Source organism: Cicer arietinum, chromosome 6 (genome assembly GCF_000331145.2).
Source record: "Cicer arietinum cultivar CDC Frontier isolate Library 1 chromosome 6, Cicar.CDCFrontier_v2.0, whole genome shotgun sequence".
Classification (NCBI taxonomy): Eukaryota; Viridiplantae; Streptophyta; class Magnoliopsida; order Fabales; family Fabaceae; genus Cicer; species Cicer arietinum.
The window spans coordinates 19,087,561-19,113,598 of NC_021165.2; the positions used below are offsets into that span (position 1 = coordinate 19,087,561).

The following is a 26,038-nucleotide window of genomic DNA, read 5'->3' on the forward strand; positions in this document are numbered from 1 at the left end:
ATATATTATATATATTTTTTTTTTTATATATATATATATATATATATATATATATATATATATATATATATATTATTTTTTTTTTTTGTGTGGAAATAGTCTTTGGAGTATTTATATCAGTTTATTTTTCTCAAGTTCTGGTTTGTTTGTTGAATTAAATCTATTTTATGTTGTTATTTATTTTTAATTTTTATATATTTTTACAATGTGATTGATTTATTTTTTTCATCAGATCATTTTTACTTATATATTTTTTTAACTGAAAACCAAATTATAAGGGCAAAAAATTTATTATAAAAGAATATAAGGGCTAAAATGAAACAATTTTTTTTATATCAAGATTAAAATGGAACATTGACCATAGTGTAGGAAAAAAAGCATATTTGAATCTGTTTTCATAGTTTTTAATTTTACTATTATTATTATGTGTATTTTTCTAAAACAATATTGGCTATCCCCGAAAAAAACGACGTAAATTCAAGATATTCGACGTCAAGCAAGGATAGCATATTCGACATAACAAGCTTTCCTTCGTTGTATCGTGATCCCGTAAACTGTTGTTGCATTCGTTTTTTACATTGATTATGAATATCACTTTAATCTCTATAATGTTCTTGTTAGCATTTCTTTTGAGAATTTTATTGGATTAACTTAATAGCAATGATTATCGTATTTTTTGTTGAGACGCTACACTGTGATAATTAGTTGGCTAATTTTGATTAGTTATAGCTTCCGTAGATTTTTAATCTGTTTAATTGGAAATATCGCCTGCTAACGTTATGGCTACAAACAACATTTTGTTCTCCAGTTATAACGTATCCCTTCAAAGAAAATTAGGCAACTTGTTATAATTTTGCATTTTCTTGAAGGAAAATTATCAAAAATATTTTAGCCTTGTAGCACTATTCTCTTCAATAGAATTATTATCATCATCATCATCTAAGAAAAAATATTGTAAGTTGCAAAATAATCTCACATGAAAATAGATCAAGGGCAAGGATTTGTTTTTTTAGTTCTGATTTTATTTTGAAACTTGATTGTTTCTTAAGATTGGATTAAATGATCAACGCTCATGATATAAAGAAATATAAATTGTTAGAGATCCAATATTGAAAATCCTACAATATCAAGACAAAGAATATCTACTTGCACATGATCATAGTAGAATAAAAGCTTAAATATAAAATAACATAATAAAGCAACAAAGTAAAAATAGAAAAATGAATAATATTGAAACTAGAAATATGCTAATTAGAGAAATACAAGAACAAAAGTATGAGTAACAAGAGATTGTGAGTAAGAATTTGTGTCTAAAACTGAGTATTTTCATCTTTATTATATCACTAAGTGCCTTAATGATCTCTAATTACAAGAAACCATCAGAATATCATATAAGAAAAACAGTTCAATAGTAGAAGATGAACAAATTATGGTCATACTTACCATTATTATCAGACAGTAATAGGTTTAACAGCAGCAGATGATCAGATTATGGTCATAATGGCTATTACTGCCAGACAATAATCCTTGCTGACTTGGAGTGACAAATTCTTATATATTTTTCTCTCGTTCATCTATTATGGTCGTAAGAGCCATTACAGTCAGGTAGTAATGTTTGCTGGAACTTGAGTTTCTTTCATTTTCTTGATCAGGATGCACCATGATTGCACCACTTGACTTCAAGACTTTTTTGCACCAAAAATCTTCACTTATTCCTTCACTTCTCCTTGCAATCTAAACAAAACAAAAATATAATAAAATAGAACTAAAATCGTCAAACTAACCTATCAAACAAAGCTACAAAAACAAATAAATTATAGTTTATCACTTATCCTGACTAAGGAAGGTGGCATGTTACTCATGGATTAAGATGAGCCAACAACCTACTAGCAAACCATGATTGGCCCAAAATATGAGAAATGGCTTGAAGTCATGGGATCCAAAATAAAATCCATGTATTCTAACCAGCTAAGGAACTTGGTTGATGCACTTAAAGGGATAAAACCCATATGGTGCAAGTGGGTCTTCAAGAAGAAGACTAACATGGATGGTAAGATAAATACCTTTAAGGCAAGGCTGGTGGAAAAAGTTTTAAACAAATTCATGGTATAGATTATGATGAAACCTGATCTCTAGTAGCAATGCTTAAATATGTATGCTAGCTATGTCACATGGTGTACACTTATGTCCCAAAGAACAATGTCTTACTTCATCATATTAAAGGGAACACACGAGTTAAATGCCATATGCATCGACAATATGATATATTATGTATGCTATGATATGCACTAGACTACATGTCTCATATGCATTGAGCATGGCGAACAAATTCCAATCAGATTCTGATGAAGGTCATCTTAAAGTATCTGAGGAGGACTAAAGATTTCTTTTTAGTTTATGGTGGTGATGAGGAGCTCGTTGTAAAGGGTTACACTTATGCTAGCTTCTAAACTAATGAAGATGACTCAAAATCACAATTTGGCTATATGTTTTGGTTGAATTTCGGCGCTAAGACCTGGAATAGTTCAAAGCAGGAGATAATCATTAATTCTACTATAGAGGTCAAGTATATTGTTGCCTTTGATGCAACAAATATGGTTGTTTGGATCAGAAAGTACATTACTAAACTATATATAGTTCCTAGCATTGCGAATCCGATTGATCTTTATTGTGATAATAACAGTGCAATTGTGCAAGCTAAAAAACCCATATCTAATAAGAGATCCAAACATATACTTCAACACTTACATCTTATTCGAGATATCATTGATAAAGAAGATGTGGAGATTTATAGAGTTACTACCTTAGCTAACATTGTTGACCCACTTAAGAAACCACTTGCTCAACAGAAGCATGATGGTCACACTAGATCGATGAGTATTAAGAGTATGTCTGGTAGGCTCTAGTGCTAGTGGAAGATTGTTATAGTTAGCTCTAGAGCCGAACAATTTTTTTCTGGGTTATTATTTGTATGAAGATAGTTATTATTATTTATATAATAATATGAGATAATTTAATTTATTATGTGGATTTATTTAAAGAATAATAAATTCCTTAGAATAGTTATTCGATTTAATTAGATATTAAATGTGACTTAATCATGACACTCAATTGAATATAATGACACTATTCGTAAAGTGTTTGCAGTCAAGTTTTACTATTAATTGGAACAAACGTAATGCATATGAACTATTATGTGACTAGACTGATTATCACATCTCACGGGACATGTATATGAGATATCAAGCATTCACATAAGTATAAATATTATGAGTAATATTTTTATTAGATTGATCCGCTATGAGAACATTACATAAAATTTATGCAAGTTTCATTAACGATTTTCATGTCACCATAGTAAGTAGTCCTTCGACTTGAAGTCATTGTGATCCCTACTTTGAGGGTTGTATAATTTGAAGCCATCAAATATTATGTGTAATAGGACAATCATAATGATAATTATTAGGTCTACAATAAATCATGTAGAGGGATCTGAATAATGTAAATATGATGCATCCCTCTTGCATAATAGGAGTTGTGTTTTAGGTCTCTCGATAGAGTGATATGTGAAATGTGTGTGACCACACCAAAATGGACCACTATATATAAGATATTAGATACATTAGTGATTGCATGTATACTCGGAATCGAGAAACAAATTATTGGATTTGGACTTAACAAAGATGACATTTTTTATGTCTTGTGTTCAATACATATATTTTCATGAAGGGACACTTGCACAAAAAATAATGGTCACGGTAAGATCAAAATCGTATCACTAATTTTCTCATTAATTAGATAGCAATAATGCATTGCTAGATATTACTAATTGTTTATAATTTTTAATATTTTATATTATTGTCAATTAAGTGAAAGCTTATAGGATTAAAATGGTTAAATTAAAAATAAAAATTTAATTAAAGAGAATTATTTAATTAAATAATGATTTAATTAAATAAAATGAATTAGATTTATAGCGTAAAATGTCCACTGTGTTAGTAAGGTAGAAATCATGAGTATATATATATAATGTCTATTCTTAACCTAATCCTAGAATCATTAGCTATTAGCGCACATCGACACATTTTGAGACAATCATTCACGTTAGGAGTGTTCATAGTGAAAACATTGAACTTAATTGAACCACATTAATGGTTTGGTTCAAATTTTGAAAGCCACTTTCAAAATAAATTTAGTGCAGTTCTAAACTGGTTTGAAACTGATTTATAAGTATAAACCACTTTAATAATTTGAACAAGATTTTAGTTAAAATCGATTTCAAACTAACTTTGAAATTTTTTTTGACAAAAACTATCGATTTTTTTAGAAAATAGATGTAAAAAAATTTAGAGATAAAAAGTTTCGATTATTTTTTGAATTTTTTATTTGAAATACTTTTAGCATTTTTCAATTTATTTCGAGAGAAATACGCATAAAAAATTTATCGATAAAAAAAATTTCAAAAAAAAAGTGTTTCTATTATTTTCAAAAAAAAAATCAAAAAGTTTTCAAATAAATTTTTTTTTTGAGTTTTTTCTCAACAAAATTTCAAATACAAAAGGAAATTTTTGGATCCCCACTAGTCACTTTGATATCAGACTCAATAAAAAATTTAAATTAACTCTCAAATTATTAAAATAGTTTTTAAAATATATATTCTATTATCATAAAATTAATGAAAAATATAATTTATTGATAAAATAATTTATGACCATTATAATATCTAAAATTAAACTGAACAACACTTTTATAATTTAAAAATTAATTTAATTTTTTTATTAAATTAAATATCAAAATCAAAGTGTCATGCCTTACATTGACCAAAATAATAGTTTAACATTTTGATTTGAAGCGGTCCGTGACCGATCCTTTTAGAAAATACAATTGTGACTAAGCGAGATGAAAAAACAAATAATCAATCACTTTCATCTCATTTGGATGTGGTGACCAAAATTAGTAAGTGGCTAAATATCACGTAAAAAGTATGAAACAACGAAAATCGTGGAAGAACATTTCATTAAAAAAAAAAATCACGGACCATGCATGATCTCTCCATAAAAAAAGTAGAACACATACGCATCCACTTAATTTGGACACTAGCTAGTCACGAAAATAAGAACTTTAATTTGGACACTAGGAGCCACTTGTCCTTTCTTTCTCTTTTTGGTGAGTGGATGCCATTAGTGGCATTTAACAAATATTCCAAAATGATTCCACATTTTAGAACAGAAATATAGATACGAATCTCGATCGTTAAATGTCACTATAGCGGTACGATATCTCACTATTTTAATGAACAAAAATTGAGCTCAATATCTTAAAATTTAGTTCATGCACTCACACACACTTAATTTTGTCTCTCTTAAAAAAAGTGGTAGAATTTTCATATTATAGGAATCCAAAATTCAGATTGAGATTTTAATTCAAATCCTGAGAGGTATGGATTGAAGAAATCCCACCCTTTTTAGTCTGTTAACTACGGTGATATGGACATTCTTATTGGGTTTTGATTTATTTCCTTTTGTTTGAGATATTTTTTTAAAAAGAAGTATACAATAATACATTACGTAAACAACTATGCACCTGAAGATATTATTTTATTAACAAATCTAATACAGTAACAAAATAAGTTTAATTATTGAATAACATGATTATATTTCTTTAAAAATACCGTTAATATTAATAAATTAATGAATAATAAAAATAATCAATTCTCAACTGCTAATAATTGAGACTTCAACAACTAATATAGAAATATAAATATTTAATTAACATATAATATTTAGCCATATAATACATGTATCTAAAATAAGAGGATATATGCATCATTTTCATAATTATTTCTATTATATATTTTATAAAGCTGAGCAAAATACAATTAATATCAAATGGACAATAAACAAAAACAGCTAATATCAAATGTCAACATTATTATATTAAAATGTCAGTAATTATAATTAATTTTATGAATAAATATTTAATTAAATCAGTAAAATATATAATTAAAAATAAATATAAAAATAAATAAATCTTTATGAAATGAAACTTTTATTCTTAATTATTAAGAATTTAAAGAAAGATAAGTAATAAAATTGATCAAATTAATGCAGTCAAAATTTGAATTTTGACCAATTTAATTTTAATCAAATGATTATTTACCCCTTAATTTCAATGAGATTCTTTTTTTTTTTAACAACTATCTTGAATGAATTGGATATATTTTTGTGGTCATATTATTTCTCACAATAAATAGCATTTTAGTTAATTTAATACTACCACCTACTTCCTATGATCATTATTATAAATAAAAAAATATTAAAATATGTTTACTATTATAAATAAAAATTAACTATTTTTTAATCATTTGATACTATTATTTTCAAAACATCATTTATTTAATTAATAGTTTATAATTATTTTAATGTTTATAATTATGTTTTTGATATTAAAAAAAACAATTTAATAAATTGGAATTGTATTTTACATGAAACTTAAAAAATTAATTATATTTAACTATTTTTCTTAACACCATAAAAGTGGTTTTTATTTATTTATAACAGTGGAGTTTTATATATATATATCCCTTTTTTTAAATTTTTTTCCTCAATTGTCCTACTTTGAAACTTATTTTTCTAAATGCCTTACTTTTTGTCTTTAGTAGGAGGTCGTTCTCTGGGGAAGCGACCTCTAGCTGAGGAGTTTTTTTGTTTGTTTGTTTGTTTGTTATATTTTAATATTTGTTTATCAATAGAATTATTTAAAAAATAAAAATACTAATCATAAATTAAAATAAAATACATTAATAAATTATAAATTAATTTTATATTTTAATTATTATTATTATTATAGTAAATAACTATTATAAATTATTTAAAACTTATAATAATTATTTAAAAAAAATATTATTATTATTCAGTTAGAGTTATTAATTTAATTATTTAAAAAATAAAAATATTAATAATAAATTAAAATATATTAATAATAATTTTAATAATATTATAAAATTTAATAATAATAATAATAAAATAATAATTTTAATTATAATGTGTCAAAACAAATACAAGAAAATTGTTATAATAGTAGGGAGTTGTTATAATAACGTGCCAAGATAAATTACGTATCTCTAATATTTTGTTAAGAAAATACGTTGTTATTTTAATGTCAAAATATTACGGACACGTTGTTTATTTTGACACGTTATTCTAACAACTCCTACTTATCAAATTATTAGGGACACATTATTTGTTTTGACCCGTTATTATAACAAAACTCCCTTTTATCATCAAAATATTTCATTTGTTTTGACCCGTTATTATAACAAAACTCCCTTTTATCATCAAAATATTAGGGACACCGTCATTTGTTCTAGCACGTTATTATAACGACTTCCTCTTATTATAACAACTTCCTTCTATTTATTTTGGTACATTATTATTAATTTTTTTTTATTATTAAAATTTATAATATTATTAAAATTATTATTATTATTAATGTATTTTATTTATTTATTATTATTATTATTTATTAATATATTTTATTTTATTAATAATATTTTGAATTTTTAAATATTTTAATTTATAATTTATTAAATAATTTATAATAATTATTTATTATAATAATAATTATTATTAAAATATAAAATTAATTTATAATTTATTAATATATTTTATTTTAATTTATTATTGGTATTTTTATTTTTTTAAATTAAATTAATAATTCTATTAATAAATAAATATTAAAATATAAAAAATAAAAAAAAAATAAAAAACTCCTCAATTAGAGGTCTCTTCTCCAGAACGGCATTTTAATGGGTTTAAAAATTTTGTTCTTCAGGTGATTGCTTCCCTAAGACGTTACGACCTCCTATTGAAGAAAAAAAGTAGGAAGAGGGATATATATATAAAAAACTCATAACAGTGACTAGAGCTTACTAAAAAAAATTTATTCTTTAAAAAAACACAAGAATTATTATTATTCTTAAACAAATGCAAAATAATACTTTTCCAATTCATGTGCCACGTGTCGTGCATGCAATTTTCTCGAAAAAAACGTCATAAAATTTATCTCTCCATTTTCCTCCAATAAATATCCCATCCCATATCTCCCAAACCACACTCAACTCCAACCACTACTTAAAGTTTCAACAGTAACTGACCAAACAATAATGGCTTCAGCTTCCACCATTACCTTGTCTTCCTTCCTCTACACAAAAACCCCAAACCCAGAGAAATCATCCTCTTTGAACAGAAGTACCCTTAGTGTTGGATCTCAACGAAAGCAGTGCGTGTCCGTGTCAGCATCAGCAAAATCTTCACCTCCACCCTATGACCTTAATTCTTTCAAATTTAATCCCATCAAGGAGTCAATTGTTTCACGGGAGATGACACGTAGGTACATGACAGACATGGTCACACATGCTGACACCGATGTTGTCATCGTAGGTGCTGGTTCCGCTGGTCTTTCATGTGCTTATGAACTCAGCAAGAATCCTTCCATCAAAATCGCTATCATCGAACAATCTGTTAGCCCTGGTGGTGGGGCCTGGCTTGGTGGCCAACTCTTTTCTGCGATGGTATATTTTCTAATTAACTCTCTTTTCATTTTCTTCAATATCACTATAGCTCGCAAAAATGGATCAATCCTTTAATATGAATTTGGATTGTAATTCATCAATCAAAATAATCCAATAATTTATTTAGGATCTAATGGAAATTCTTAAAAATAATCTATAATACAATCCATCCATTAAAAATTAAAATCATTAAATTCATCTATTATCATATTTTAAGAGATGAATATCCATCAAATCTATTTAAGTTTTTTTTTTAATAATATAATAAAATATAAGGTTAATTGTAATTTTGGTTAGTCTATTTTTTTATTTTAAATTTCGATATTGATTTCTCATTTGTACTGTTTAATAAATAAATAATATTATGGCATCACCATAGTGGTCGGTGACTGTGGTCCGGCGATCAGCCACTACCAACGATCACCTTATTTAAATAATATAAAAAATGTAAATTTTGTTTTTTATTTCTGCAAAAACCATCTGCGTTTTATTAAGAAAATATATTTTTAATAAAATTCTGTTTCATCATAAAAATAAATTATTATTTAAATTTTATTTTTTAAATATAATAAAGATACTGTAATAAAAATAATATTTAAAAATTCTAATTTTTCTAAAAAACAGATTTTAAAATAATAAATTTAAAATTAGTTTTTAAAAACAATAAATTTAAATTATTTTTAGAATTAATTAGTTTTAAAATAATTAAAAAAATTACATGATAAAATTTTTTTTTGAAATAAATATACATTATTTTCTTAAAATTATATATATTTATTTAAAATGTAATTAATTGGATTTTATTAAATATGTTATGTGATCGATTGGATTTTGAAAGAAAAAAAGTTAGATGGATTGAATCAACTTTATTTTTAAATTGATGGATTTGATCAAATCCATTAAAATTTATATTAAGTATTGGATATGTTGAATGAATTAATAGTTGAATGAATTGGATGGATGATAGATAATTGGATGAAATTGTCACCTCTAAATATCACAAACTTCTCAATTATCATGATTGAAATACCTTGAGCTTGTTTGAATCCAAACAAAATTCATTGGTAGGGAATGCAATTTAATGTAGTATTTTTTTTATATAAAAAAATCTTAAATAAATGGATGAAAAGTAAGAAGGGGTGGTAATAGGTATCAACGGTACATAAAGTACTATTTTATTATTCTTACTATTAGATGTCAACTTAACAAATCTTTGACGAGTTTTTATATATACACGGATATCTATATATCTATATCATTTTTTAAATAAAATTTATTTATGTGTACAAATTATTTTTTTATTGTAATTATTTAGAATTTTTCTCCTATTTTGTAAACAAAAAAACTAATACGTTAACATATTCATCATCATAAAAATTGTTAATACATTACTACATAAATAAATTAAAAAAACAAAAGAATCACCAACATAACAATTTTATTAGTTTATTATCAGGATATCATATAAATACCATTACATCCGAATTCGTATACGTTGACTAACATGTAATCAAAATATCTATTTATTTTATTCGTAGATATTCATTAAACTATTCATTCCATACCTATTAAGGATTTTATCCAAAAATATATGAGATATAATTTTTTTTGCCATCTCTAATAATAAGTGTTGTGGTTCTCCATCAATTATTAGGATTTAGATATGAACCAACGAAACATTTGAATGATAGTATGATGAAATTGAAACACATATTATATAATGCTAATACTGATATGTGTGGTGCCAGGTTGTTCGTAAGCCAGCACATTTGTTCTTGAACGAGATTGGAGTCGAGTATGACGAGAAAGACGACTATGTGGTGATCAAGCATGCTGCTCTCTTCACTTCCACCATCATGGGCAAGATACTAGCAAGACCAAACGTAAAGCTTTTCAATGCAGTGGCTGCTGAGGACTTGATTGTGAAAAATGATAGAGTTGCTGGTGTTGTCACCAATTGGGCTTTGGTTTCGATGAACCATGACACTCAATCATGCATGGATCCAAATGTTATGGAGGCTAAAGTGGTTGTGAGCTCTTGTGGCCATGATGGTCCTTTTGGAGCCACTGGTGTGAAGAGGCTCAAGAGTATTGGCTTGATTGATAGTGTGCCGGGAATGAAGGCCCTCGACATGAACACTGCTGAGGATGCTATTGTTAGGCTCACTAGAGAGGTTGTGCCTGGAATGATTGTTACTGGTATGGAGGTTGCTGAGATTGATGGTGCACCAAGAATGGTAAATTTTTTACATACTCCAACTACTTTTTTTTAATAGCTTGGATGGGAGTAATTTTTTTTAAAAAAATTAGATAAAAGAAAATTATTATTAATTAAAGTGACATTTAATAGTCTTCTACAAATGTCTTCGATGAAATTTGAACTTCATTCCTTAAAATTATAAAGATTTGAACTTCACATTTAATTTCCTCACAAATGCCTAACTTTTGCCAATAGTTAAATACCACTAATTAAGTTTGTGTTTGTGGGTTTTCTTTACTGATGTTTTCTTTAAGGGATATTTTATATGGGATAGTGACATAGTGGCATATTGATAAGATGATGGGTCCATCACAAAAAGTGGGGCTGAAAAAGAAATTTAATTCATGGCTAATGAGACAACTCTCTTTATCAAAAGTCATGATCCCTGTTTGCCAACATTAAGTTCCATTGTTCATGGAATCTTTCTTGTCCTTTATGCAATTCTTCTTTTGGTTATTTTAGTTCTATCTAATATTTTGTGTGATAATCGGTTGCATGTGTGAGTTGTGAAATAAAGAAAGTAATTATATTGGTGGTTGAAAATGCAGGGTCCAACATTTGGAGCAATGATGATATCAGGACAAAAGGCAGCCCATTTGGTTTTGAGATCGTTGGGACTTCCTAATGCTGTGGACCATGCAGGAGACATCAACACCCAACCTGAGCTTGTCCTAGCTGCTGCTGATTCTGTTGAAATTGCAGATGCTTAATCAATGATACCATTACTATATAGTTTAATAATATCAAAATTCCCATGGCCAGAAATAATAATTTGTTGTCAATAGTAATGAGTTGATGATGGGTTGGTTGATGTGATTCTGTTTGAGGTTTTGTTATTAACATGAACGAATTGATGCTTTTGCCAACTACTCATTTTTTCTTTCTCCTCCAATATATATTTATTTATTTTTAATGAAGATGGAATACAATTAACTATTGTGAAGGGGGATATAGTTTCCCTAGTAAAATGCCTAACAATTAGCCGTGTGTGTGTGTTCGTATCCTCTTTCATATTAACTGTAATATTTTAATATTAGTATTTTTATCTTTTGGGTATCTAAATACACGTATTTATACTCATTACCTATTTTTAATTAAAATAGATCGATAAATAAATGATATTGTTATGATTAAATTTAAAAATTATCTAAATATCTTAATTCTAATAATAAAATATTATAAATCAAAATATTTTCTAACTCAAAATATTTCAGACGAAAGCTTGTTATAATACACATTAAAATATCTATAATAATATTTTATGAAGTTGCAAGTTCTACCACAAATTAATCGAGATCTTAAAAACAATTGATTGAAAGTTGCAAGTATAATTATAAAGTCACGATTAATAAGTCATAACTCTTAGTTATAAAGTTATAATTATTTATTTATTATAATCAAATTCTTAAAAAATTTGAAAACGTTTATCTTTCGATTATAAATATTGTAGTAGTCAAATGATATTAATAGATGTTAAAACATAAAAGAAAACAGTTAATTAAATTAAACACTAATATAATAAATAAATAATATATTTATATAAATGCGGGTGTGGGTACTATAATACACGTATTCACACCCATATATGCTTAATTTTGCGGATAATAACTCATTTCTATACTCATACCTATTATGCGAGTTTTTACCCTAACTATTGTAGATTTTTTGTGCGGATACCTAATAGATTCTAGACATTAATATATTGATTTTAATAGTCTAAAATCTCAAATCAACTATGAACATTATTTAAAGATGTTCAGTGAAGGTACAATGTGAACCGATGGATCCATAAATGGATGAAAAAGGTTGATTTCTAGGTAGTAAATAGATCATCAATAAACTCACTTATATAAATATAAATTTTTGATTATATAATCATTTTAGGTTTATATATATTTTTGATCATATAAATATAATAATTTTTAATTTTAGTTTCTGTAGAATTTTTTGTTTGGATTTCATCCCCTACAATATATAAAATTTTATTTTTAGTCTTTAACGTTAAGTGGACGTTATAAAAACGTGAATTGACAAAGAAAAATATATTTGTTGTTCTTGCAAATATAACACTGTTGAGTTTTAGTCCATATAAAAAATGTTGTTTTTATTTCATTTATTCATCACCATCATTCACAAACCCAAAAATCAAAGCATTAAAAATAACAACATTTATGTCAAATATTTCATCAAACACCTTATGTGCATCCCTTAACTCCTCAAAACCTTCGAATACGAATCGACAAAAGACGTTTGAACAATTGGGTAATATAATTTTTTTTAATCCTTTTTAAGTCTCTACGGGTTAATTTTATATTTTGTTAATTCTTTAAATAGTAAATTTTCAAAGATGAGGATTAATCACCGCGTTCCAAATCAAAACATTTCGTTCAACCATTTCATCAAATACCTTCAAACCACTACCAACATCACCAATTCTCAAATACTCAGAAACCAAAACAGTAAACCAAACAACAATTCTGTAACACCCCGTTTGTCTTAGCGAGGGTATATTTTTTTTTTCAAAGAAATTAAAATAAAACAAAGTAAAACAAATGAGGAAATGTCTTTGGATAAATAATTGAGTCATTATAATTTACGCAGCGGAAAAGTTTCTCCAATTATAAATCCAAAACATTTACATAACATCAAATGGTACATGGAACCCATCCAAAGATGATATCAAACTGATAATATTTGTATAAGTACTGTTTTCCAAACTAAAAATACTTCAAACCAAAAAGAAGGACCCCTAGTCCCTATACATCATCCTAATCTGATCATCCTACCAAAAAGCTATACACCCTGAGTAATCTCCACGCGCCCCGTGAGATCCTCCTAACGTAACAGCAGTCAAGCGTTCCCATCTCCATCCCTGTCCGTAGGGTACGAACCGGTAGGGCCGTCCTGACTCTCATCTGAGGGCAAAGCCCAGATTTCCACAATAGTGTAAAGGGTCACCAACCAGAAAATAACAGTTAACACATAGCAATTAAGTTTTTGAATGCTCAAAACAACTTTTCAACTAAGCATGCACCTTAACAGGATTTTCAATATGCGAAAAGTTCATACAGTACATTGCCAATGAAAATGAAGGTAAAATGCAGTTCTCGATCTCCTAATTAACACATAATAAAACAAGACATGGATAGATTCATGAGCAATTAATCATACAACTAAAAATGAGGATTTTCACTGAGCCAATCGATTGGGCAATCGATTGGGGTGAAGATTTTTAATGAAAATAGAATCCTGGGCTGAATCAATCGATTTGGCAATCGATTGACAGGATAACGGAGCCCCTGACTTAATACCAATCGATTTCCAAATCGATTTCCTGAAGGTTTTTAGTGAAATTTTGAACTCTGGCTTGATTCAATCGATTGGGCAATCGATTGACAGGATAGCTGAGCCCCTGACTTAAGGGCCAATCGATTGGGCAATCGATTTCGAAAGGGATTTTCAAAAAAACTGATTACAAAATCGATTGGCTAATCGATTTTGTTCATTTGGCCAAGCCCCTGACTTAATACCAATCGATTGGGAAATCGATTTCCCTGATCATTTTTCCAAAAATTCATGAATTAACCTAAGTCATTCCTAATCAAGTTCACAACTTAACACTTAGCAATTTCTACGCGATTACCACGGCAATTGGGATCTCGATAACCATCATACTTACACACAATAATCAACACATAACACTTAGCATTTTCAACGCAATTAACACGATAAATCAAATTCAAATCACTCAATCATAAAACTCAATCAAACACGACTCGTGTGCCAAGCACCCTAATGCAATGCGTATATGCCAAAATGCATGGACTCGGAATTCCAAACCAAAACCCTCCTCGAAGGGCCGTAAATCATAATTGTACCGCCTATCGCAGGCCAAAGTACCAATTACCGAGGTGCCACCTATCACGGGTCAGCACGATTTACTAAAATGCGTAAATCATAAACGTACCACCTATCACGGGTCAGTACAGTTTACCGAGGTGTCACCTATCACGGGTCAACACGATTTACTAAAAGAAAAAGCGGGAATCGTAAACGTACCGCCTATCACAGACCAGTACTGTTTACCTAGGTGCCACCTATCACGGGTCAGCACAATTCACCAAAAATGTAAATCGTAAATGTACCACCTATCACGGGTCAGTACAGTTTACCAAGGTGTCACCTATCACGGGTCAACACGATTTACTAAATAGTAACTCGTAAACGTACCACCTATCACGGGTCAGTACAGTTTACCAAGGTGTCACCTATCACGGGTCAACACGAATTACTAAATAGTAAATCGTAAACGTACAACCTATCACGGGTCAGTACAGTTTACCAAGGTGTCACCTATCACGGGTCGACACAATTTACCAAATGAAATGCATGAGCATACACAGACTCCATTCACAACAATCGTTAAGCAAATGCAGATATTAAAAGATTCCCCATTTTTAATACCCATTTAACTTAAACGACTTTCAAACAACATTAATTAAATAAGTCATTAAGAGATTCCCCGTTCTTAATACCGATTTAACTTAATGATTTTCAAAACAAAACGTTAAGCAAACAGTCATATTAAGAGATTCCCCATTCTTAATATACTTTTGACTTAAACGATTTTCTCGCAAAACATTCAGTAAACGAGTCATTAAGAGATTCCCCATTCTTAATACTCATTTACCGAAACGATTTTCAAAAACGATAGTTAAGTAACCGAGACATTAAGAGATTCCCCATTCTCAACGCCCAGTTAACTTAAACATTTTCCTCAAATACACATTAAGTAAACCGAGGTATTAAAAGATTCCCCATTTTTAATACTCGTTTAACTCTAATGGTTTTCAAATTCCACAGAAACAAATTCAAACATACTTTCACATTCAAACCATAATTCACAACAACCACACCAATTAACAAACATCAAGTACGAACACACCAAATACAACGAACACAAATCACGCAACATAACACCCAGATACATCAAATTTCATTTACCACGAAACATTCATCACTATAAACAAAACCTAACTCTAAGGTTTTTACCCATAACGCACTAGTTTCGTTTTTCCCCAAATCGATACATTTAACCCTAACAAATTCCTTCCCACACAACTACAGATAAGTCCCTAATGCAAGCTAGAAGTTTGGAAGGAGCCCTTACCTCAACGTTAGCTTTAACGCGCGTTTCCGGTACCGCGAGTAATTCCGGTAAAATCTCCGCTCGCAACGCCGCTTCCAAATTAGTTCACTAGCACCGTAGCGTGGTGGTGAGCAACTTTCCCTTCTATCTCTTCGAGAAATGAGGTTTGGATCTAGAAGAAACAGAGGGGTTTGTGTTTGGATCTCAAAAACCGTTTTTCTTCGTTTTCGACTCAAAGAGGAAGAGTGGAGTTACGAAAACCTTGATCTAACTCTCACCCAACCTTGGGTCACTAGCTTTGAAGAAAGAAAGCGACGAAAATGAAAACGGGAGAAAGGAGGAAATTTTGGTTTCTTGCGAGGTTCAGAGGAAGGAGATGGAAAATTGAGATTTTCCTTCCTTTCTATTTCTTTCCTTTGTTTTTCCTTTCTTCCTTTTTCCTTCCTTCCTTTATATACTATTTTCTTTTCCTTTTCCTTCCTTCTAGTTTTCCTTTCTTTTTCCCTCCAAACAAACATATATAAATATAATAAATATAACTTAACAAATATCTCAAAATCTAGATATTTATTAAATTACCGTTTCACCCGAAACGCCTTAAATTAACTGTAAGGTATTTACCGCAGTTAAATTCAATTTATTTATCGACGAGAAATTCTAATTGGCATCGAAATATCTTTTTGATTATAAAACTCCAAAATATTATTAACTTTGGCTTAAAAGCCTCCGAGCCAAAATCCAAAATATACCAAAAATACATAAAAGGGTACTTTAAAATTATGGGTCTTACAAATTCTGTCAGACATTTCATCAAACACCTTATGTGCATCCCTTAATCCCCTCAAAACATTTGGTTATGAATCGACAAGAGACGTTTGAACATCTGGGTAATATAAAAAAAAAAAAAAAATCATTTTTAAACTTTTACGGTTAATTTTCTATTTTGTTAATCATTTAAATAGTTAATTTTCAAAGATGAGGTTAATATTTTTTGAGATAATAGATGGAAAATATGAGGTTGGAAATGAAGGAAAATAGATTGAGTTGGGTGAGAATGAATTGTTGGATTTATGAAGATGATGAAATTCACTTTCTAAGTTTGTTATTGATGGTGGTGAATTCAAAAAAAAAAAATCCAATTTTTTTTTTTTTTACAAGGACTAAAACTTAAGAATAATATATTTGTAGGATATTTTATTTGTCAATGCACGTTTTTGTAACGACTACTTGATGTTAAAGACAAAAAAATAAAATTTCTTAATATTTTACATGGATGAAATTCAAACAAAAAATTTTACAAAGACTAAAACTGATTATATTTACTTGGACTAAAAATATATTAAATTATTATTTTATTATAACAATTACAATTATGTAATAAGATAATAAAATAATAGTTCTTTTACATTATCAGTGTAAAATTGATTTAAACAGATATTACACCTTTCATTTTCTCATCTATTTATATATTTGGATTTTAATGAAATAAAATCGAATCTCATCTCGATAGAAAATAAAATTAAATATTTTATTTCATTTTATTTTATCCATTGATGAAATAGTAAAAAAATCACACATAATTGAGATATCTTGAATAATTGAATTTTATTTTTACTACGATAGAAAATTAAAGATAATTTGAGAGTTTTAATTTAATTTTGTTTTATACGTTTATTCAATTGAAAACTTGATCTTTTTATTTTTTTTATTAGTTTTACATTCAGTATATATTGTATAATTTATTATTACTGTAAAATAAAAGAATTTAAATATTGTATATTTTATCAACAAAAAATGATCAAAGTATGGAATATAAGTCGTTTAAAAAAATTAAAATTATTTTTAATTTTTATAAAATATTTTCTTATACATCTAGTCTTTATAGTTATAGTATATCTTACTTCTTACTTTTTCTTTATATATATTTATATATTATATATATATATTTTTTTTTAGAAACAGTCTTTGGAGTATTTATATAGGTTTCATTTTTCTCAAGTTCTGGTTTGTTTGTTGAATTAAATCCATTTTATGTTTTTATTTTTTCTTTATTGTTTTTCTGTTTCTATAATATTATTGATTGATTTAATTTTTTATCTCATCATTTTAACTTTTTTTTTTTAACTGAAAATCCAATTGTAAGGGCAAAATTTTTATTATAAAAGAATACAAAGGCTAAAATGAAACATTTTTTTAATATCAAGGTTAAAATGGAACATTGACTGGAAAAAAAACATATTTAAATATATTTTTCATAGTTTTTAATTTTATTTTTAATTTCATTATTATAATGTGTATTTTTTTTTAAAAAAAATATTGGTTATCCCTGAAAAAAACGACGTCGTATAGAAGCGCTGTTCTGATTCGAGTCTAGCGGTGAGATTTTCATTTAAATTCAATCAACAAAACTTGATTCGGTCGCCGCCGCCGCACCGGTGAACCCAATCCGCCCTCAGTCAGACTCAGCAAGGAGAGCATATTCGACAAGTATTGTAACAAGCTTTCCTTTGTTGTATCGTGATCCGTTAAACTATTGTTGCATTCGTTTTTTTACATTGATTATGAATCTCACTTTAATCTCTATAATGTTCTTGTTAACATTTCTTTTGAGAATTTTATTGGATTAACTTAATAGCAATGATTATCGTCTTCTTTGTTGAGATGCTACACTATGATAATTAGTTGGCTAATTTTGCTTAGTTATAGCTTCAGTAGATTTTTAATCTGTTTAACTGGAAATCTCGCCTGCTAAAATGCTATTGAAATTATCGAACAAACGCTACAAACACAACATTTTGTTCTCCAGTTATAATGTTGGAACAATCCCTTCAAAGAAGATTGTGTGAGTTGTTATAATTTTGCATTAATTTTCTTGAAGGAAAATTATCAAAAATATTTTAGCCTTGTAGCAGTATTCTCTTCTATAGAATTATTATTATTATTATTATTATCATCATCATCATCATCTAAGAAAAAATATTGTAAGTTGCAAAATAATCTCACATGAAAATAGATCAAGGGCAAGGATTTGTTTTAGTTCTGATTTTATTTTGAAACTTGATTGATTCTTAAGTTTGACCCTGGTTCCAGATTTAAACAAAGTGCACCTCCAAATCCTCCAACTCCAAGATGTTTGGTTCTACCGGGTTTGTTTCAAATATTGCAGCCTGCCTTCGTCAAAACCTAACTGTGAGTTTTATCCTTTCATCATCCTGGGTTTGTGACTGCTTTCCTTTTTCATTTCAGATCATTATTATGCCTCAACTGTGTTTTTTATTTTTTATGATTTTGCTTAGTGTAGGTAGGGTTTTGTTTCTTTCTCTGCAATTAAGAATCAACCTAGTTGCACCGTTTTGGTTTTGTACAGCTTCGTGGTGTGCAAGTACGAAATATAAACATTGGAGGTGGTCTTGGAGGTGAGATTCCAGATAGCAAGCGTCTTCAGTATGCTCTTCAGCATCTCCATGGGATTGGCCGTTCAAAAGCTCATCACATTGTGTGCGAGCTTGGAGTTGAGAACAAATATGTGAAGGACCTAAGCAAACGTGAACTATATTCCCTTCGCGAATTGCTTTCCAAGTACTTGATTGGAAATGATTTGGTACTCTCATCTTTACTTTTTTATTTTGCCACTTATCTGTGTTTTGTTCCATAATATAACATGTAACTTCTGTGATTGTTTTGGTTGCTTTCTTTCAGAAAAAGTTAGTTGAGAGAGATGTGGGAAGGTTGGTTGGTATTCAATGCTATAGAGGGATCAGGCACGTCGATGGTTTACCCTGCCGGGGACAACGAACTCATACAAATTCCCGCACTAGGAGGACTATGCGTACTTTTGGGGGTTCAAGATAAATGCTGCTCAAGTAACAGTTGAGTTGTGCTAGTGCTCTGCTTTTATCTTACCTAATACGTTTTGTTAGACACTTGATTACATTAGCCAAAATCCACACACATCGAATTTTACATCATCAATTGCCATTGGTGTGTTTATTGCCGCATCATTGCTTTGCAATAATACTAGTTCTAGTTTTTGTATTGATATTGTCTTGCTAGATTATGATGTTTTTATATAAAAGAATTGCTTTATTCAATCGTACATTCATTGATAGCTACATATATATGACATTAGTGGGACATCAATTTTGTTGACACAGACGGTTATTCCCTTTTTTGTTTACCCTTTTTGTTGTATCACATATATTACAAAGTATGAACAGATGGTTGAACATAATAACTTCATATACAACATTTTGTTAATTTAGATATACAAAAGAAAAATAATTTAACTTCAAACACAAACAACAATTGTTGCTCAACTAAGACTTGTCGGTTGGATTCCTTTTTGAATTTTGTAAAATCTAATCCAAATTTTATGAGGAACTCGAATATTGTTTATCCCAAACAAAGGGCAGCATGCAGGAAGCAACACATCTCTTGATCAGTGAAAAAACAAATATTTTTTGCTATATTTGGGGCTAGGGTTTCTTGGCCTGCAACAATTTCAAATTTCTCATCTAATAAGTTGTTAACAAAACAAAATTATATTGGAAATAGCAAAAGTAAAAAGGAGAAAGAGATATGGAAACCAAGTAAGAAGCAATGTGACTGCATGTAAAAGGCAGAGATACGCACTGGTCAGCTATATGAGTAGCAAGTGCTATATTAAATAAACCCTCAATTTAGTTTTTTAAGTATTACTCTCTCCTATTTAGCACCTAAAGTATATGAAATCTATCTTTGTTAGTCCGTGTAATCAAGATATTAGAGACTAAATTATCAGATTTTCATATCTGTTAGCGACAAAGGATGTTCTTGTGTATACTTTAGAGTCTGCTTATTATTTTTATAGTCGTATACTTTGAGACTAAGTAGGACCTAGATTGATGCTTTAGGAACTAAGTAGGAGAGAGAATGATAATTTAGAGATTAAATTGAGAGTTTATTTGCCATATATTTTGTTCAAATATGACATAATCATATAGAACATATATTTCTTTAGTAACTGGAAATAGAGGTTGATGCATAATGTATCTAACTATACTATAGTTAAATTCTTCAGTCCAGTTTCTCAGCAGCTGTGTAGCCAGTCGATTCAAATCCCATTCATTGGGTTTGGGTTACAGCTCGACGTAACAGATGAGATTTGGCTGGACCTACTGCAGAGGGTTGGGTACGAAATAAAAATGTAGACACACATGCAAGATAAAGTGGCTAAATACAATTGATCATGTTCTGCAACCTGATCACATTAACTGTATAAAAACTAATGACATGATAACATTATTCTATGGGGATAATTCATGATGATAAAACATTTCCTTTACTGGAGTTTGCCTATCCTCATGTTACATGGAAACATGAAGATATGGAAAGTAAAAACAAGAATGGTTGCTGTACCTTTTTCAGATATTTCTTGTGAAGTTTCAGTGCTGCCATGCAGGCCTTTTTGGCATCTAGATTTCCATTCACGTCATTCAATATCTGAAAAGAATTAAATCAAACGCCGAAGAAAGAAAGTTAATATGTATGAAAAAGAAATCTAAATTTGTTAAGAAAAAAAAAGAAAGAAAGCTGAACTTTATTTTTATTACAATAAATCTCATTTCAAAAGAAAGGTGATCTTGTTAAATGATTTATAGAAGTAGTAACACAACTTTTTGTTTCTTTTTTTCAATGCAATTGATCCTTCCAATTAATTATAACAAACCTTGACAACATCATCTAGACCTCGTGCTTGCTGAAGTAGTGTTGCACTTTTTTCTTTCAACACACTAGCAACAAGGAAAATAGATATGGGAAGAGGAGGCTCTTCTGTATTCTTTGCTCCATTTCTCATATTTTCTCTCTCGTACTTTCCATAATGACGTATCGACTTCAGTCTTGCTTTAGATTCCTCAGATTTTTCAGAAGTTTCTTCAGATTCTTCATACAGCCAGAACAAGTTGGGATCATATTCTAGAGCCCACATCATCTGTTAAATATTTCAAGTAATTAGTTAGTACAGTCACAATAATTTGTTTCCAAGGAGGAAAACCACTACACAAAAATCATACATGTATATAATACTGACACAATCATACAACATAAGACTAATCTAATTATTTCGACCAACAACTTCTAAATGAAAATGATGCAAACACTACTGAAGAAAATGTGCTATGGCATAACAAAAATTGGACGTAGAAGAAGCTAAGCAAACCTCCCAAAGGTACAATGAATCGCAAAAAGAGAATTCTCGACGAAATAGAACCATTAGCATCCGAAAAGCGAACAGATAGTCACCTCCACCAATATGCTCTGCACCCCAACATTAGAAGACAGTCCATAATAATATAAGTGTTATGTTATAAGATAAGTCTAGACAAACTTCAAGTGTCTCTTTGGTAGTCACATTCTATGCCTTGTTTGATCATAAATGATAACATTGAAGGACAAATTCAAGGAAATACCTATATGTTGATGAAGTTTTGGATCAATAACTTGAGTAATTGAAGCCAAATTGTTTAGTTGAGTCTCCACCCCGACAGTGTTATCGGTGCATCTGAAATTTCCTCGCTTTAAAAATTAAACAAAATAGATCATAAGAAACAAAAAGACAGTCAAATTTAGCAAAAATTGTTATTAACAAATAATAATATTTAATTATTACATGGAATCCTAGTGCAGACACTCTTTAAACACATCTTGCATTTCATACCCTCATTATTATAATACACTAGAGAATTTCTTCAAGTTGGGTGCAAACAATAACCAAACATGAGAATCTCTTCTGTTTTATTTGCTTTTCAAGAAATCATTTCACCCTAACCATGTTTAAAAATAAATTAATAGTTGAAATAAATCGTTTATCGAGATCAAAGCTTACCAATCTGCGCATCAGACGCTCAAAGCACCAAAAGGAATCAGCTTCATCATTGAGAAGTATTATCATAGGAGAGCATAGGTCACTCATTCCTGCAGATTGTATAAAGATAACCATAAGTTTAAATTACTTTATTAGCTTTACATTGCAAATGAATCATAATTAAAACCATTCTATAAATTAGTAATTCAAAGCTTTTAAATTGCGATATGCAACTGACAATATTAAGAATTAAGAGATATCTTCAACGACAATTATAACTTGATTTATAGACATTTTTTGCTATTCTTTTCCAAGATCTCACAGTTAAAATCAAAAGAGGCAAAACATTATAGATTCAAATGGATCACATATCTAAAGACTAACCTTGACCATAGCCAACATCTGTATCTATCCGAGCATAAACAGCGAGAATATCCCATAGTTTTGACAAATTCTCTTTCTTTTCATAAAAACACAGTGTCCTATCGGTGCGAATCACGTCAAGACCTGAAATGCGTTTATACAAGACAAAAATTTCAAAAGCTATTGTGATGTGATTTTACTTTTCTATATGAGAAAATTTACAAAAGCTATGGTGTCAGTACTATATATATGACTTAAAGCAAATAAAGAACATCCAATTTAGGAGATACTCTCTCCGCTCTCTTAAATATAAGTAAAAGTCAAAACGTATTTGGTTTAAATTATATATTACAGTGCATTGAGAACAAAAAAAAATTCACAAACCTATTTGATGTAGAGTTAACATCCACTGAATTACTTTTTTGTCTGTCAGCTTCTTTGCTGCATTATTGGTTGTACCATTGGTACCACCTATATCTTGAGGAGGAACAATCACTCCATTGTCTGGATTATTTTCTAACAGAACTATTGGATCTTGAATCGCTACACCATCCTCGGTGACGACAGGTGCTGTGATAAATCTACCACTTCCCACAAGAGGAAACAATTGGCGACATTCTTCCTTCCATTCAGCATATTGCACCCTGAAAACATAGAAAAAATTATACAACTAATTAATAATCAATTAGATTTGTAAGTGTAAAACACAATAGTCTTAAATTAAAGTATATCACTGTATAATAATAGAGGTGGAAGTGATTCTTGCTGTACTTTTCAATGCAGATCAATCGTATATATGATATGATACTCATTCCTTTTGTTTGCCTTAGAAAATTAGAGAATGTACAGACTTTTTGAATTGTCACTGGTAAAATGTTTGAGCTTATAACCTCAATGAAAAACGTTAAAATCTCCTCGAAATCGTTGTAAAATGGTCATTAGTGTGCTTATGAATGGAAAAATGATTACCTTCGGCGCTGCCTAATCTCATCTCTTTCCTCAAATGTACTCTTGGGATCATAGCAACCAAGTAGAAATTCCCAAACTTCTCCTCTGATTGATGGATGGATTCCCTGGTTTGAAAATTTCAACAATGTGAGACTTATTTATTCTTAGGATTGTCTGATGAAAACTAACTTGCCTATAGCAACCTACTTTTGTAGCACCATGTTTTATTCACAAGATAAAGTTTCTTTATGCACCTATTATTAACATGTAAATGAAGAATGAGAGTAAACTTTATATCTTCAACATATTAAAGCATGATTTTATGATTGAAAATGCAATTACCCCACGGTGGATTCGGCTTAGAGTCTTGCCTATATCCAAATACCCTTCTGGAGAAAATGCAGCATGCCACTTTCTTGCACTTAGTGTTTTACCAGCCTGGATAATTAACAAAAACAAGTTTAAATTCAAACCACTTTATACTAGTGTTACAACAATCATTGTGCACCATTTGATAAAGGTTGATCCATTTAATATATTTTTGAGTTTCAAATTTCCACAATAGAAAATCACAAGTTAATTAATTAAGACACATATGAACAAAATTTATTGGAGTTAATAACATGGCTTAGGAAGATTACACATTAGCAATTAACAATCAAAATTAAAACAATAAAAATAACCCATCATTCTTATATATACATTGTTAATAAAAAACATATATTTCCTTCACCTCAATACATACATGCATGCAAACATTATGGATTAAAAATATACCTTGATTCTAAATCGAGACTTGGGAACATCAGTGCATTCAGGGCGGACTTCATAGAAAGAATCAGCAGGGGATCCAGGATCTCTCCACATCCCAAAATGTCAAAAGAATTCTTCTCACAAAAAATAATGTTTATGCAAATTTAGAACCAATGATTCTTCTATGAATATTCTTGATAACCAGCACCCAGTAGCTGGACCCCTTTGAAATTATAAAGCAAGTTCCTTAAAATCTTTGATGAAGAATTCAAAGGGGAACCAACCAAGGTTCAAAAGGGTAGGCTAAGCTCCAAAGCCAAAACAAAACAAAAACTAGTTTTTTAATAATCTTTTTAATTTAATTTAGATTTTTTTTTTTTTGTAATTTTATGATTTGTTTAGAATTGATGGTTTTGTGGATTAACAATGGTGATTGTGTTATGGTAATGAAAGTCCTGATAGCCTGTCAAAAATTATTGACAACCTCAAACACTTGCCGTTTAATGCGTAAACTTGCACAATCTAAATTTAATTCTCTCTCACCTTTTTTTATTTATTTTTTTATTTATATTTTCTGTTTGTTTATTTTTGTATGATGAGTTATTAGAAGAGACTTTTTCGTTTACTTATTTAAGCAAATGGTATTTGTCATTGTAAATAGGGAGAATGCGAATGGAAGTGGATAACAATGAACATATATAGGTGTATATGTGTTAGTATCATATAATTTTGGTCTAATTTATAGGCTGGATGGATTGGAATTGCATGATTAAAAATGGAAAGTGGTCAATGATGAAAAGAAAAACAAAAAGCAGAGGTGGTACTTAATTCAACACAATTTTGAGGTGACATGGAGGAAAGAAACTTAAGTATATGCGAAACGGATTCTATTAGTTGGGAAATATATTATTCACAGTCACAGTTCAAACAAAATCAATGGTTTACAAAATATGCAAATTTAGTTTTAGTTTTATTTTTATTTTTATAAATACAAGTTATTGAACATTAAATTTAGAATGTTGGATTTTAATCCGACCATCATTTGACTATGGCAAATATTTGAAAACAAATACCTTGTTTATGGTAGATAACTTGTACTTCAAGTAAGACATTAGTTGCATGTGATAACTAACTAACTAATCACTTAAT

The 26,038-nt window shown here is 29.1% G+C and overlaps 3 protein-coding genes across 3 annotated transcripts; 2 read left to right on the forward strand and 1 right to left on the reverse strand.

Annotated features, from left to right (window-relative positions):
* Positions 1 to 8,098: 8,098 nt before the first annotated feature.
* LOC101491901 (thiamine thiazole synthase, chloroplastic) lies at positions 8,099 to 11,698 on the forward strand. The gene is made up of 3 exons (XM_004505386.4): positions 8,099 to 8,572; positions 10,321 to 10,809; positions 11,381 to 11,698. Exons 1-3 carry the CDS (start codon positions 8,165 to 8,167, stop codon positions 11,540 to 11,542), a joined length of 1,059 nt encoding a protein of 352 aa, XP_004505443.1. The 5' UTR covers positions 8,099 to 8,164; the 3' UTR covers positions 11,543 to 11,698.
* A 6,611-nt stretch (positions 11,699 to 18,309) lies between these two features.
* On the forward strand, positions 18,310 to 20,132 carry LOC101492573 (small ribosomal subunit protein uS13m-like). The gene is made up of 4 exons (XM_004505388.4): positions 18,310 to 18,468; positions 19,072 to 19,170; positions 19,349 to 19,582; positions 19,681 to 20,132. The coding sequence occupies exons 2-4, from the start codon at positions 19,111 to 19,113 to the stop codon at positions 19,831 to 19,833; spliced, it is 447 nt and encodes a 148-aa protein (XP_004505445.1). The 5' UTR covers positions 18,310 to 18,468; positions 19,072 to 19,110; the 3' UTR covers positions 19,834 to 20,132.
* Positions 20,133 to 20,199: 67 nt separating this feature from the next.
* Positions 20,200 to 25,304, reverse strand: LOC101492236 (rab GTPase-activating protein 22-like). The gene is made up of 11 exons (XM_004505387.4): positions 24,914 to 25,304; positions 24,479 to 24,574; positions 24,158 to 24,261; positions 23,573 to 23,832; positions 23,210 to 23,332; positions 22,847 to 22,935; positions 22,431 to 22,536; positions 22,181 to 22,278; positions 21,689 to 21,952; positions 21,379 to 21,462; positions 20,200 to 20,471 (listed from the first exon to the last, which is right to left on the reverse strand). Exons 1-11 carry the CDS (start codon positions 25,001 to 25,003, stop codon positions 20,457 to 20,459), a joined length of 1,329 nt encoding a protein of 442 aa, XP_004505444.1. The 5' UTR covers positions 25,004 to 25,304; the 3' UTR covers positions 20,200 to 20,456.
* Between the last annotated feature and the right edge of the window lie 734 nt (positions 25,305 to 26,038).